The following is a 16306-nucleotide window of genomic DNA, read 5'->3' as shown; positions in this document are numbered from 1 at the left end:
ACATACCCACACAGTAAACTACCCTGAAAATACAAATACAATTTTATATAGCACAATCCATAAGAATACAAATTAATTGTATTTTAAAAAGTATAACACCGATATGAAAAATATTGGCTTCTATTTGCTGAGCAATTTTAAATCAAACAATTTTTACTTACGTTCTGATACTGTATAAAGGAGGTTCTGGGGTAAAGGAGGAGGTAGTCTTGCTCCCACTGGTGCAAGATTGGGCACTGCACTTGACCCAGGCTGGTCACGGTTGTTTATTAAGCTTGACTGTGTTATGGGTGGTCCTACAGATAACAAAAAGTAAAAATCACAGCATTAATATTTCCTAACTAATAAAAATACTATAGCCCTAGCTGGTTTGGCTCAGTGAAAAGAGCGTCAGCCTGCGGACTGAGGGTCCCAGGTTCAATTCTGGTCAAAGGCACATGCCCGGGTTGTGGGCTCGATCCCAGTAAGGGGTGTGCAGGAGGCAGCCGATCAATGATTCCCTCTCATCATTGATGTTTCTCTCTCTCTCTCCCCTCTCCCTTCCTCTCTGAAACCAATAAAAATATATTTTTTAAAAAAAGAAAGAAAGAAAGAGAATCATTGATCAGCTGCCTCCTGCATGCCCTCTATTGGGGATTGAGCCTGTGCCCTGACCGGGAATCAAACCATGACCTCCTGGTTCATAGGTTATTGTTCAACCACTGAGCCACACCAGCCAGGCAGTATATAGTTCTTTCAACTTTTCTGTTTCCTTAAATTTGTTCTAGCATAATATTGGGGGGAAATGACAGTCTTGGATTTAACTTTTAAAAAGTTCAGGGAGATAACTTTTATTTTGAGAATTTCTATACATAAAGATGCTATTTTACCTGGGAATAGCATCAACTTGAACTATACAGGTATACCATTTATGTGACAATAAATATTCACAAATGCTGAATTAAAAGGACCATATTACTTTTTGTTTTAAATCTTCATTGTTGAAGGTATTGCATATGTCCCTTCCCCTCCCCGACCACTGACTCCTTCTAGCCCACCCCAACCCCTACCCAGGCCTGCACCACACTATTGTCTGTGTGCATAGGTTATGCATAGATGCATACAAGTTCTTTTGTTGATCTGTTCCACCCACCCACCCACCCCTACCTTCCCTCTCCATATTTTTATTGATCAAATCGATGCATTAAATGTCTCAAAACCTTTAGCAATTTTAATGAAATATGTTCTATAAAGAACATTGCTGCAGAAAAACTAGGTGAGGGATATACAGAATCATGCTAAAGTATTTTTGCTACTTCTATTATAATTTCAAAAATAAAAGGTAGCCCTGGCCAGTGTGGCTCAGTTGGTTGAAGCATCGTCCCATAAAACAAAAGGTTATGGGTTCAATATCTGGTCATGGGGGAGGCAACTGATAGATATTTCACTCTCACATCGATGTTTCTCTCTCTCTCTCTTCCTCCCTCCCTTCCTCCCTCTCTCTCTAAAATCAATAAAAGCATGTCCTCAGGTGAGAATTATAAATAAAAAGAAAATTTTAAAAACTACCACTTAAACTGAATGACAATCATTTTTCAAAAAATAATAATTTGCAATCTGCTAGCAATGTTAAATGTCATCAAGTATATATTTTCTTATACACTTGCATACACGTAAACTACTCACTCCATTATCTTTTCAATTATACTAGAAAAGTTAAGTCTTACTTCCGTTTCTGATAAATTAGCAATTGCTAACGTTTTTTAGATGATCATTCTCATACATTTTTTAATATTAATTTTGGTAGGTGTGATAATAGAACATTATTTGTTTATTAAAAACAAACAAAAAAACAGTCTTTTCAGTGAAGAGATTCATACTGACATATATACTGGTAAAATGATATAACACTTGACATTTACTCCAGCAACAATTAAGAAGCCAAAAGAAATGTCGGGGGGGGCGGGGGATGAAACAAAAACAGATGAATATTGATAATCCACTGAAATAGGGTTAACAGTGCATATGGAACATATATTATTCTACCTCTGTGTATATTTGAAATTTTCCATAATAACATGTTTTTGAAATTATTTCAAGATTCTTGAAATTTTCTTTAAAGACAAGGAAATTTCATTATACTGACATGTTGTGTTTTTTTTTCTTAATTGATTTTAAAGAGGAGGAAGAGAGAGAAAAACATCGATGTGAGACAGAGACATTGATCAGTTGTCTTCCCTACACACCCCAAAAAGAGACTGAACCCGGAACCTACGTATGTGCCCTGACCAGGAATGGAACCTGAGATTTTGCAATGCATAGGACGACACTCCAACCAACTGAGCCACACCAGCCAGGGCTATTGGTGTGTTATTTTTTCTGACATCTTCAAAACACTGGCTTTCTTAAGATGCTATCAACTAGCAAGATTTTAACTCCAGGTCAATATAGGCCACTACTGATATTTACAGTTAGAGGTGCTACAAATAATGCAATGCAACAATAAATGAAAAAAAGGAAACAGCATTTTAATTAAAGGAATATATTCTAAATTCTATAATTAATTCACTTTTCAAAAACTTTAAATGTAGTGTCACGTTAGCCGAAAGGGATGGATTCGAAATATAATTCTGCGATAAACAGTCAATGAACATATACTTACTTGGTATGGGAAGCACAACAGAAGGTGGAGGCTGGCCATGTCCTTGGGGAACAGGAAGTCTCATATTGTGGCCAGGACCTGGACCTGGACCTGGGCCTGGGCCTGGACCAGGGCCAGGACCAGGGCCTGGGCCTGGCATTGGAGGCATTAACATTCCAGGAGGTGGTGGAGGAGGAAGCCCAGGAGGAGGTGGAGGGAAAGGAATCATGCTTGGCAGAGCAACTTCATCAACAACCAGGGGATCATTTCCATGATCAAACTGACAAAGGTCACCAAGTACACAAAATCCTCTTTCTGTAAGAAAAAAAGAATCTTATGATTATCTACCTAGAATTCAGAAAATAAAACAAGTCCCTGAAACACTCATCAATCTGATTTATAAAGTGTTTTTTCTCCAAGGAGTCTAAACTCTTCTTAAGTGTTGTTCTGTTAATCCTCCTATATCCCCGAGGTCAGGGCAGGTGTACTGTGCTTTCTACACTATGACACTATGATTTGTTGAGTCAGCAAATAGAGTCAAGAAAAGGCTACCAGCCACCATTAATGCATTTGCTATGAAATTTTCACAATAAAAATTCGGATTTGTTGTTGCTGTTATTAATCCTTACACAGATATTTTTTCCATTGATTTTGAGAGAGAGAAGAAAGGGGGAAAGGAAGGGAAGAGAGACATCGAGGTGAGAGAAACACATTGATTGGTTGTCTCCTGCAATTGCCCCAACCAGGGCAGGTGATCAAACTGAAACCCAAGCACGTGACCTTAACTAGGAATTGAATCCTCAACCCTTCAGCACACGGGCTGACATTCTAACCACTTAGCAACACCAGCCACGGCAAATTCAGATATTTTAAAGGAATATAAATTTCACAAAGGCTGGGAGTGGGGTGAGAATAAAGACTTGAATTATATGCTTCCACTACCTATTTTCATGATATTATTCTAAAGCAACCACTCTTGCTATAACTGCAAGTTGTAACTTTAAAATATTCCAGTGGACATCATGTACCAGATTATTCACTGCAGCATTGTTTGTAACAGCAAAATATTAGAAACACCCAAAAGAGCATCAATAAAGAATAAGTTAAAAAGGAGACATATGTACTACTATTTGTAATACTTTAAACAATGAAATTAAATTTAAAAAAAAAGAATAAGTTAAACACATTTTTTGTACATATACAATACTAAAAGCCTAAAAAATACTGAGGAAGCTCTTTATGCAGAGACTACGTATGGAAAGATACACAAGAAATTAATGACATTAAATTGGCCTTGGGAAGGAGAGCTCTGTGGCTGGGAGACGAGGGTAAAAGTAAGGTAAGACTTGAATTATGATTTGATTCTATTCCCTACTTAAAGTTAAAAAAAAACACATACTGATTCATTCATTCAAATGGAAAGTCAGCAAATAACAAATTCCAAGCACCAAACACCACACAAAGAAGTTATAATTCCTAGTGTTTATCAAGTTATTGTTTGAAGTAACAAGAACAACAAAAGAAAAAGGGTCAAATTTGAACATTCTGTTAATAAGAGCCAAAACTACTAAATCAAACAAGTAAATAAGCATATGCCAGAAGAGATTCATCTCATTCATCCCTTTTAATAAAATCTGAACTACAATGAAAAGATATACAATATGAGCAACATCTGCTTTACTAGTATTTTTGGGTACAGCATAAAAAGAGAATTTTTACCATCATAATCTCTGCATCGCCTCTTTGGTGGTGGGTTTCGACCAAAAGAATTGGAAGAGCTATGATTGTTATAGTAATTAGACCAACTCTCCGTGGTGTTTTCAGAGTGGTGCGCAGGTGCAATCACAGTAACAGTGCTGGGAATAGACTGGGCCCCAGAGGAATACTGTTCCGAAGAGTTTGGAGGCGGTGCAGACACAGGCACATATGAACTCTCCAAGTCATTCCTTTCACTCTTAAACTTGGATCTTTCCCTGTGCTCTGCTTTAGAAACAAAATAAAAATTAAAAATAAGATCAGAAATTTATTCTTAAAATGCATGGGTATTTTCACTTAAAAAATAGGAAAGGAGAATACTAAAGTAAATTTACTGAGCTATTGGTATTTAAAAGTGTTTTCATTATTAACATATCCTGAAAGCAGGAACATCAACGATGTGACATATTTTGACCAATAACTTATGTAAAACTATCTTTTATAACATCAATACCAATACATAATGAAGAAAGGCCAGCTTCTCCGCTGATATTTAATAAAAATGCTATCCAAGAAGTGATTTCCAAAATGACATCCCAGAAGATCAGTGGCTGGGATCCCAATAATATACTTAATTTTTTTTTTTTTAATTTTATAAACTCTAGGCAACCTTAAAGCAAATCAATTATTTTTGGAGGGAAATAGGATAAGAGGGCAGGGACCAGCAATCCTTTTCCTCCAGTGATAGCTTTGTTGATTAAAGGACATTTGTTTCAATTATACAAGATGACTTAAGTCTAGACATTCACATACTATAATACATTTATGAATAACTTCTTTTGAGTCAAACTCCTTTGACACTTTCCCGAGAAAAGAGCCCTATCTTTTTAACAAAATCAATATTTAATTTTTGGAGACAATTACAGATTTTACACTGCTCATACATAACAAAGGTACATTTGCCTTTAAGAGAAGTTCTGGTACTCTTGTGATATAGGAAGATAAGCAACTATGCAGTCTTTAGGAAGAAGCCTCTACTCACCAACATTCCTATTTGGATCCCGGTCTTTGCTTCGCCCCCTACTTCGGCTTCGACTTCGACTCAGGCCTCGGCTCTTACTCCGGCTTTTACTCCTGCCTCTTCTCCAGTCATACTTCTCACGGTACAATTCATTCCGCTCAAAGTACCTATCATAGTCTCTCCACTTGCCATCTTCTCTTTTCTTCTCACGTGTCCTATAATACACAGATATAAAAGCCATATGTAGATATAGAAACTAAGTCTGCAAATAAATCGGTGGTATGAAATGCCCTCCTTGATGCATCAAAATTCATAAATGCTTTTTTAGAAAGCCGTAAGACCACCACAAATTTCTCTAGTCCACTATATAAAAAGAAACAACATTCCCTCAAGTACACTGGGTGGGGAGAAGTAAAAAAAAGAGGTGAACCCAAAGTATGGGGAGGGGTGAGAGAAAAAAAGATATTTAAAACTAGAAAAGAAAAAAGGCTCAAAACAAAGTTTTCCTAAACAAAGACTAATTTTTTGATGGTAGGCTGATGACTCAAAATATAAAATGCACTAATTTTAATATAAAATGCTATGGATGATTTTAATATTAAGCACCCCTAACCAAATGGAACATTTCATTATTATTCTCTAAGGAGACTGCTCCCACCCCTGAGCTCTTGGGGAAAGCACATAATGATGCTTGTTTATAAAAGGAAGACAAAGACAAAAAAAGAGAGAATGGAAGGAAGAAAGGTAACTTTTCCTTTAATCAGTTCAGAGAGAGAGAAGGGTCAGTTCATATTTTAAAAATCTCTTTAATGCCCTTGTAATGTAACTGAAAAGTGAGTTATCAATATCCTCCTAATTAAAAATATATACAAACCTTCGTTCACTAGATTCTGAACGAGTCTTCTGGGGACTAGGATATTTCTTTTTTCTGCCATCTCGTTCTTCCTCTGCTGGCTCCTGAAATACCTATATGAAAACACTCATTAGAAACAAGAACAGGCCTACAAAATACAAAACACACCCACCTGATGACAATCTTACTGGCACAAAGAGGGCACAAATAAATAAACTGAAATACTAAAGTCACATCACACCCAAAAAAGTTTGGAAACAGAAATAAAAATATGCTGAAATTACATTACCAGCAATATGTTAATTTTTAAGTGTTAATTTAAGGTAGAAAATAGCATTGTAGGAGGAAAACAAAAATCCATTCTTTAAATTCAAATAGCAGAAATAGCAAATCTCTTATTTCTAAGCATCGTATAGTAAAATGATTTGTGTTTTCCTAATTATAATTCATTTAAGGAGAACTTTAGATTTATTTCATAGAAAAGGTTACAGGAACAAAAAGTTAATGAATGTTATAAAATGGCAGCCACAATATGGCAACCATATGGTGCTGGCAAAAACACTATATAATCATTAGATTAGGTTTAAAAATCATTCTACCAATTCACAGGAAATACAGACGATATATTATTCCACTGGGATGCAATCAACAAAGTTATACTCTACCAAGTACAAAAGAAAATATCTTCCTATTTCCACTACTTGAAAAAACATACCAGGAGCCTCTTTTAATTTTAAAGATTTTATGAGACAATTAAAGGGCATAAGCCAAAAATTTAAAAAGTGATAGTAATCTCAATGGATCTTAATGAAGTATTTTATTTCATTTTCTTTTAATGTTGAATCAATTCTATCATCCTAGCATTTAAAAATATATCAGAAATGACAACTAAATGCAATATGTGATCCTTAGAATGATCCTGTACTGAAGAGGAAAAAACACAAGCTATAATAAAAGGACATTGCTGGTCCACTAACAAAACTGGAATACAGACAGTAGATTCCAGTATTTTATTGATGTTAAATTTACTAATAATAATGGTACTATAGCTAGTTAAGAGAATATCTTTATTCTTATAAAATATACACTGAATATTTAGAGGTCAAGGGTCATAATGTACCTGACTTACTCCCAAATATTCAGAAGAAAATAATTCTGAGTCTATATAAAGAGAGCAAATGAGGCAAACTTTCAACAGATGAATCTAGGTAAATGGTATATGGGTGTTTGTGGTACTATTCTTATAATTTTCATATGTTTAAAATTATTCCCAAATAAAAGTTCATTAAATAATTATTAATAAAAACAAAAGTTGGAAAACATTTCTATATAATAACCAACACTTATGTGCCAGGCACTGGACTAGGATGTGTGCGCACACGTAAAATCTCATTTAATCCTCAAAGAGATAAGTATATACTACTATGATCATCATTTTGCTGATATGGAAATGAACAGCTAAGTAGCTTTGTTTAGAGCTACTACTTTAACTCATGCAGCTTGATTTTAAAACTTATATTCTTATCGTAAAACTGTTATCTATACATAAAAAGAATCACATATGAACTTTGTAAAATTTCTTCCTTGATTCAATTCAAACCATCTATAATCACGTTTTATATCTCAACATTGTGTAAACATTTTTCCTTTTCTCTCCTATAAATGACATTTATATTATTTAAAAGTTATGTGGTTAAAAGAGGGAATATTTTCTCCATTTATGTGAAAATGTGTAACCTAATGAGTTCTCTTGAGGTTTCATTAGTAATTTTCCTTCAATTAAGCCTCGATATTTAATGAAGTTTTATTTTCCTAAAAGTCACTGGATAAGATTTCTCTGAATTCTTCAATATTACTAAAATATTTCTTGGATCTCTAAACAAGCTATCTGAAATTCTTCCAACTCTTTAAGTTCGAGGAACTAAGAAGCCTTGAAAAAGACTCTGCACCATGCCCAAACCCCACAAATTTCTATCACTTCTAAAGAGGTCAACTTCCAACTAAGAATAATACTGGTAATGAGGCATTAAGATGCCCCCAAAACAAAAGAAAACTCTGCATTACCTCTTCTTTAATTTCTTCTTTTTCTTGGACTAATGGTTTTGGCTCAGGCTTAACTGGTTCCAAAGGCGGAAGGTAGTTCTTAGTATAGAGGCTTTCAAATAGTTTATCCACAAAACCTGAAGTTTCTAAGGAAGATAAATAATATATGTGTTTTATAAACAGAAACCAAAAATCTGACAACACATTCTATTGTCAAATCTGAGGTAAATGGGACATCTCATACACTGTTGTTGGGACTTAAAATGAGTCTAACCCTTATTGGGAGAGAATCCCACTTTCTAGGCTTTTATATCTTTTGGACACACTTGCACATGTAAAAAAATGACATATATACAAGATTATTTGAGTACAATATAATAAACGATTGGAAACAACCCAAATTTCCATGAATAAGAAACTAGTTAAATAAATTATATGGCAGACATACAACAGAATACAGAACAAATATAAAAAGAATGAGTACTGATAATCAGATCTCAAAGATACAATAAACATTTATATGTTTATATTTGCATAAAAACTGATGAAAGGACACAAAAAATGTGTACTGGAGGTGGGAAGAGGGCAGATGAAGAACAGGTGAGACTTTTCACAGTATACCTTTATATTGTTGGATTAAATATACTGCCCACTCAAAAATTTAATTTAAAATATTTTATATCAGTTGAAAAAATAAATGTTGGCATGAAAATTATATGAAAGTATCTTTTTGTATTTTACTTAAAGGCAGCTCTACTTTGAAACTTTTTCAAACTTTTTCAAACTGGGAGAACCAAAGAAATGTATTAAAAACATAAATGTCAAAGTATTTGTTATTCAAATCAAATTTCTTAAATCAAATAACTTTCAGTGATCCTATCCTAAGGAAAAAAAGAGCATATTAAAAGTACAATAGTCCAGCCGGTGTGGCTCTGTGGTTGAGCATCGACCTATGAACCAGGAGGTTATGGTTCAATTTCTGGTCAGAGCACATGCCTGGGTTGTGGGCTTGATTCCTGGTGGGGTTGTGCAGGAGGCAGCTGATCGATGATTCTCTCTCATTGATGTTTCTCTCTCTCTCTCTCTCTCCCTCCCTCACCCTTCCTCTTTCTGAAATCAAGAAAAAATATATACATATTTTAAAAAGGTACAACACAGCACTGGCCAGTGTAGCTCAGTTGGTTGAGCGTTGTTCCGTACACACAAAGATTGCCAGTTCAATACATGCCCAGGTTGCAGGCTCGATTCCTGGTAGGGGGTGTATAGGAGGCAACTGATCTATGTTTCTCTCTCATATAAATGTTTCTCTCTTTCATTCCCCTTCCTCTCTCTCTAAAAATCAATAAAAATATTAAAAATAAAAGTACAACACAAAACCCTGGCCAGATAGCTCAGTTGGTTAGAACATTATCCTAACATGCCAAGGTTTCGGGTTTGATCCCAGGTCAAGGAACATACAAGAATGAACCAATGGAACAGCGTGCGAAATCTCATAGGAAAGGTGGGGGGAGGTAAGCAACCAAAGACCTGTATGTATATATGCATAACCCATGGACACAGACAATAGGGTGCTGAAAGCCTGGGAGGGTTGAAGGAGGTTAATGGGGGAAAAAGGGGATATATGTAATACTTTCAACAATGAAGAATTATTAAAAAAAGAATGAACCAATGAATGCATAAATGTGTGGAACAACAAAATGATGTTTCTCTTTCCCTTCCTCCCTCTCTCTCAAAATCAAGAAAATTTTTAAAAAGTACAACACAAACCTTGCTTACACTGTAATTATTACACATTTTACATAATCAGCTGTTTCTAAAGTATCTAATTAATTTCCCTTCAGAAAAGCATCTTTATGCTATTAATTTGTGTGGTAACTATTTTTCTTATTATAAAACTATTATCTCTTGTTAATTGTACACATAATTTTAAGAAAATAAATTAATCAGACCCTTCAAAAGCCTTATTTTTATGATCAGTGATTTTCTCTCTGGTTGCAAGTTTATGGCAATTTATTTTTTTCTCCTTTTAAAAATGTTCTTTATAATTCTCCCTCACATGCATTGCTTTTGTAATTTTTTAAAAAGTTACTAAAAATCTTTACAGCTTTTGCAACAAGGAATTCTTATATACCTAAAGATATATTTGCCTGATACCTCAAATGTCTTTGCAATGTTTTACTTATTTCTTTCATGGCCCTACATTTTACATGATTTATCTTTAATGGAAACTGAATAATATAAATTAATATATTTAGAAAAGAAAATACTCATCCTCCCATCTGTTCTAGGGAGGAATTACTATGTTTTAGATTGAGAGGCCACAATTACTATCTTTTCTTTCTCAGTAAATATTTGAGTTAAAGGATGACTTCCCACCACCAATAGCTAGATCAACCAGTAACTGTGCATTATCTACATTCCTGTCCATCTATTCAACAATATTTATTGGCCGAAACCGGTTTGGCTCAGTGGATAGAGCGTCGGTCTGCGGACTCAAGGGTCCCGGGTTCGATTCCGGTCAGGGGCATGTGCCTTGGTTGCGGGCACATCCCCAGTGGGGAGTGTGCAGGAGGCAGCTGATCGATGTTTCTCTCTCATCGATGTTTCTAGCTCTCTGTCCCTCTCTCTTCCTCTCTGTAAAAAATCAATAAAATATATTTTAAAAATATATATATATTTATTGAATATCTTCTCCGTGACAGGCACTGTAGGTTCCAAGTCTCTCCTCCACGAAGGAGACAAAACAGGGTTGGGGAGGAGAGACATATATAAACAGGCAAATCAACATACAACATGACAGGGAATGACAAATGCCATGAAAAAAAAAAAAAAATAAAGCAAGGTTAGAAAGAGTGTCTAGGGGCATGGGGTATACTATACATTCAAGGGAAACTATTCTAAGACAGCATTTTTTAAAAATATGCAACACCTGACTGTTTAGCCAGGGACACTGACCTCTTTTTCCTTAGATTGTCAAATAAAAAAATGACAACAGCCAACCCAACTATAGCCGTCCAGTGTAATAGGTATCATCAAAATCATACCTATTTTTTTGGTCAGATGAGCAAAATATTTATTTTTTGATGTGCCACAGAATTTTAGTAGTTTATGAGTGCCGTGAGATGAAAAAGGTTGAAAATGGTTGCTTTAAGATGACATTTGAGAAGAGACCAAAAACCATAAGGGAAGAAACCATGTTTCAGGGAAGGGTAAAGAGTTCAAAAGCCCTGAATTGGGAATATGTTTGAAATGCTGACAAAAACAGCACATTAGTCAATGTGACTAGAATAAATAGTGAGGGGGACAGGTAGGAAATGAGGTCAGAAAAGCAGCAGGGGAAGACTCCAGGAATCTCTGTGGACTATGGAAAATACTTTGGTAAGAAGATGAGAAGTTAAAGGCACAAAGAGAAGAACATGCCACCTCTTCTTGGATATAAAAAAGCCCCAGACAAGAGGGAAAAATAACAAAAAACACAACAGAAAGCTTCACTACCTTAATAAACACTAAGAATAAACAGCTTCAATATCCTTCAAATGTTACCCGCCCCCACCATCAACTAGGATCTGTCACAAGCAGCAAAGGACCCACTCACCTAAAAAAGCATTAGTTACCACTGCCTCAATATAGGAAAGAAACAGAGAAGGAAAAGAAAGGAAAAAACAGTTCTGCCAAAATACATGATAAATAATTAGGCATGAATGGATATATTCAAGTATAAAAGGACCCTGATAATTTATTTTCTTTCAAGCTTATATGTTCAAGGTTTTATCAATAAGTTTTAAACTGAAAATCTTAAATACATGACAAAAGGCCCATAATAATTACCTTTTTGTAAAAAGACGTCAAGTTGATCAGCACAAAAGGCTTTCAATTCTTTCTCAGGTTTGTCCTTCTTGACCAGTGCAACAACGTAGTTGGCTAAGGCTGAAGGGTCAGCATCACATCTAGTTAGAGAAAATATAAAAATTTTTAAACAATTTTTTCAAATGGGTATCATTAGTGAAGTCACCCCTATTTTGAAAAGCTAAAAACTTTAAAGTGACTGCAAACACAGGGGACTATTATAACACACAGCATACATGTAGTGCAAGTAAGTGTTTCCTTTTCTGCTTATTTTCATAAAATAGTTTGTCTCCTACTTTCAATGTTCTAACTACACCCAGAATTTTTAACTAAATTTGCTTTCTAAATGGTAATAAGAAAAAGGCACAACTGACCCTTAGCTTCAGCTTGACTACCAGCCTATAGAAACAGTCAATGTCTTCAGGAACTATCTGTTCCATGGGACCAATGAGGAAGGAGGAGAGAAAGTAACAGGACAATTTCCCCCAGTCCCTATAACCCCAGGCACCAGCATCCAAAAATGGAGATCAACTCCAGTGTTAATCATCTCAGTGAGTACCTTAAGGATCTTTTATTTTTTAAAGTGAGAATAGAAGTTTGGCACCTTAAATATTACTGGCAAACACTTTAGCTTCTATAAGCAAGAGAGAAAATATCTGGGAGTCAGAACAGAAAGGTTAAGAAAGTGGTGGGAGGGCAGCAGAGATAACCTTTACCTACTTCACTCCCCCCCCCCCCCTAGTTAGTAGTAACCTGACTTTGACAACCTAAAGTATCTCCTATGCCAGGGCAGCACATGATCCTTGAGTTGCCAACTCCTGACATACAGCAATCTGTCCGACTTAACATTTAATCTACATTACATGAAACTAAAAGTTTTATGTTGCAAATATATGTATTTTTTAATATTCTATTTTCCTCATGAATGTGCACTTAAGTAACACATTATCTTGTATGGCTTCATAGGGTTGCTGTAAAGGTAAAATGAAAAAATTCAGAACGACAGTAATGAAAATCAATATGCAAGCAAAGTGATCATATCCCTGTAAAACACTACTCCAATCAACTAATCTTGTTCTACAGTCCTTGGGCCTCCAATGTCAACCAGAAAGTTAGACTCAGCTCAAGAGTATAAGTCATATTTCCAACAACTTTATGAGATCAGCAAACAAAAGAAAGACTAAGCATAAACACCTTTACTTCCTTCTAGTTTATGTTTTTAAAGTTCATAATTCAATAAAATAGAATGTTTTCATTGCCAGTATTAACATTTTGTGGGAAAGGCAGGTTTTTAAAACATCTATGCACCTTTATGCACCAAGTTCTAAGAGTAAATTACAATGATTGTCAATTTTACAAAATTCAGACCTAATAAAAATAAATTATGGGCAAGGATCAAAGTGTACTAGGAGAGACTAAGTGTCAAAGATGATGAGTTACATATTAATAAAAATATGCAATTTAAAAGAAAGCTACAATTTTTCTTAAGTAAAAAATATAAATTGCTAAATTCTAAAAATGGATATACAGCATTTCCACCTTCAAAAAATGTTACACATACCATGCCCATTTTGGCTATTCCATAAATACCTCAAGATAGAAATATGTAGGTAGACTTAATTTCACTCCTTGGAACACGAAGGTATTTGATCAGTATAATTCTAATCAACTTTCAAATGGGAGGGGGGGAATCACATTTCTATCTTAGAAAGTTCAGATCCATTGATCAGCTGCCTCCTGCAAGCCCCACATTGGGGATCAAGCCCACAACCCGGACATGTGCCCTTGGCCGGAATCGAACCTGGGACTCTTCAGTTTGCAGGCCGACACTCTACCCACTGAGCCAAACTGGCTAGGGCCACTTTTCTAATGTATATCTACATGTCAAATTAATGTATCCTAAATCTCAACCAATAGTTCCTTTCAATTAAAAAAACAACACAACAAAAGAAGTTCCTAAAGTTTAATGGAAGTTACAGATATAAGGACTTTAGCCCTGGCCAGCATGGCTCAATGGTCAGAGTGTTGGCCTGAGGACCGAAGGGTTGCGGGTTGGATTCCAGGTCAAGGGCATGGGCACATACCTAGGTTGCAGGTCTGGTCTCCAGCGATGGGTCGGGGTGCCTGCGGGAGGTAACCAATTGATGTGTGTGTCTCTCTCTCTCCCCCTTCCTCCCTTCCACTCTCTTAAAAAACAAAAATCAATGGTAAAAAAATATATGTATAAGGATCTTAAAATTCACATCTTGCATAATAATGTTCTAAGAACATGTCTCAGTAATCTATCTTTAAGTCATTTAAAAAATAAAAAGCAATTAGGATTAATTTTTATCAGGGGAAGTTAACAGAAATATCATCCTAAAAATGTCTTACTTGTAAAAACTTCAAATTTGCCTTTCTCTTCCTTAATGAAATTTCCATTGCAGGTATGACACATCTGCTGAGCTGGCACATCAGCTTTACAGATTTCAAACATATATACCCAATCCCAAAACCTAAGAGTAAAGATCCTTCCTTATATTAGGTCCCAAGCTAAGAAACACTGCTAACAAACCACTATAGTCTATTTGTTTCAGGGAAAAGCCAGGACTACTTAAACCTTTTTCACTTTCAGGAAAAAAAATCTACATATTTCTGAATATGGGCTCAATTTTAAGTTCTAACTTTGTGTGGTTTCTGTTTCAGAGGTGAGATAATTAATGAATATACTATTGGGCCAAGGGGGGAAAGACCTCCTGATCCTAATGTGTATCTACAACCATTAAGAAATGTTCACATTCTTTAACTTGCATAGTAGTTGTACTTATGGGAAATTAGTCTCAGGATGAAGCCAAATATAGGAAATACAGCCAGTACCTAAGACAAACTAAAAATATATACATTTATTGTATAAAAACAGCATTATTTTTAACAGAAAAGGTAAAGTCAAGGTAACCATTCTTATTGTTGAATGTTTATGAAACACTAGAGGCCCGATGCATGAAATTCGTGCAAGGGGCTCGACCCTCGCAGCCCTGGCTTCATTCAGAAGGTCATCCAGAAGGATGTCCGGAAAGTCATTCGGCTGTCTGGTCTAATTAGCATATTACTCTTTTATTAGACTAGTGGCCCGGTGCACAAAATTCATGCACATTAAAAGGGAATTAATTAGAGGAAATATTTTAATATTGCTATTTGCCCTTTCTCTATAATAGAAGTGTCAGAGATGAAAGAAAATTAGTAAAATGTATATGAAAATCTCCCTCCTGTCAGAGTCTGGGGCGCCCCGCAGGACCCAGAGTCAAGTATCTGCCCACCCGCACGCATGCATGCTTCGAAATCTCATGAGACCCAGACCCGGTTGGTCCCACCCCCATTGGGCAAGACCCAGACCCACCGGCCCCAACCCTGTCAAGCCCTGCTGGGTGGGGGTGCGCAGACTCAGGTCCCCCAGCCTGGCGCCGGGGGGGGGGGGGGGGGCGGCGCAGCCTCAGGTCCCCCGGCCCGGTGCCTTGCAAGGGGGCACAGCCTCAGGTCCCCCGGCCCAGTGCCAGGCAGGGGGGAAAAACCTCAGGTCCCCTGGCACAGCCTCAGGTCCCCCAGCCCAGCGCTGGGGCAGGGTGCACGGCCTGAGGTCCCCCATTAAGCCCCGCTGGGCAGGGGGCGCAGCCTCAGGTCCCCCTTCAAGCCCTGCCGGGTGGGGGGCGCAGCCTCAGGTCCCCCGTCAAGCCCTGCCGGGTGGGGGGCGCAGCCTCAGGTCCCCCGCCCGGGCCAGGCACATGCAGGCTCAGGTCCCTGCTGATCGGTCATTACATGTCACTGTGTGACAACCATTTGCATATCAGCCTTTTATTATTATGATTAGGCATCCAAAGTGATGGTTATAAAAAGCAATATACAAATATAAAAAATACTTTTGATGTAAAGTCAATTGGAGAAATCAAGATAAAAAACGGTGTATTTGAATCTGATTACAGCTACAAGAAAGTTCATACACTGAAGAGAAACTGGAAATAAATGCACCCCAAATTTTTATTCTTTTCTCTCCTTTCTATATTTGCTGTAATATAATAATGCTTTTATTACTTTACCAAAAAAAGTAAAAAAAAAGAAGTCTGCCCCTGAGATCTGTGTTCAGATTATTCCTTTGATAAGACAGTGGTGGATGCCCAGCCAGTGTGCCTCAGTGGTTGAGCTTCAACCCAGGAACCAAGAGGTCACTGGTTTGATTCAGTCAGGGCACATGCCC

The 16306-nt window shown here is 36.5% G+C and overlaps 1 protein-coding gene across 4 annotated transcripts in view; it reads right to left on the bottom strand.

The window, feature by feature from the left end:
• Positions 1–16306, bottom strand: part of RBM27 (RNA binding motif protein 27) — a 71019-nt gene that overhangs the window by 48004 nt on the left and 6709 nt on the right. For 2 of the 4 annotated variants that reach the window (XM_079772528.1, XM_079772526.1), the window contains exons 2-8: positions 12061–12179; positions 8254–8378; positions 6211–6302; positions 5358–5551; positions 4340–4603; positions 2642–2935; positions 162–296 (exon numbers count right to left, since the gene is read on the bottom strand). In XM_079772528.1, the coding sequence (XP_079628654.1) occupies positions 162–296; positions 2642–2935; positions 4340–4603; positions 5358–5551; positions 6211–6302; positions 8254–8378; positions 12061–12179 (1223 nt within the window). The remainder of the gene's footprint in view (positions 1–161; positions 297–2641; positions 2936–4339; positions 4604–5357; positions 5552–6210; positions 6303–8253; positions 8379–12060; positions 12180–16306) is intronic. The other 2 variants (XM_079772529.1, XM_079772527.1) reach the window with 1 other exon arrangement.

The sequence above is a fragment of the Cnephaeus nilssonii genome (genome assembly GCF_951640355.1).
Source record: "Cnephaeus nilssonii genome assembly, chromosome: 5".
NCBI lineage: Eukaryota > Metazoa > Chordata > Mammalia > Chiroptera > Vespertilionidae > Cnephaeus > Cnephaeus nilssonii.
The sequence above is the reverse complement of the archived record's forward strand: the minus strand, read 5'-3'. Positions and strand labels throughout refer to the sequence as shown.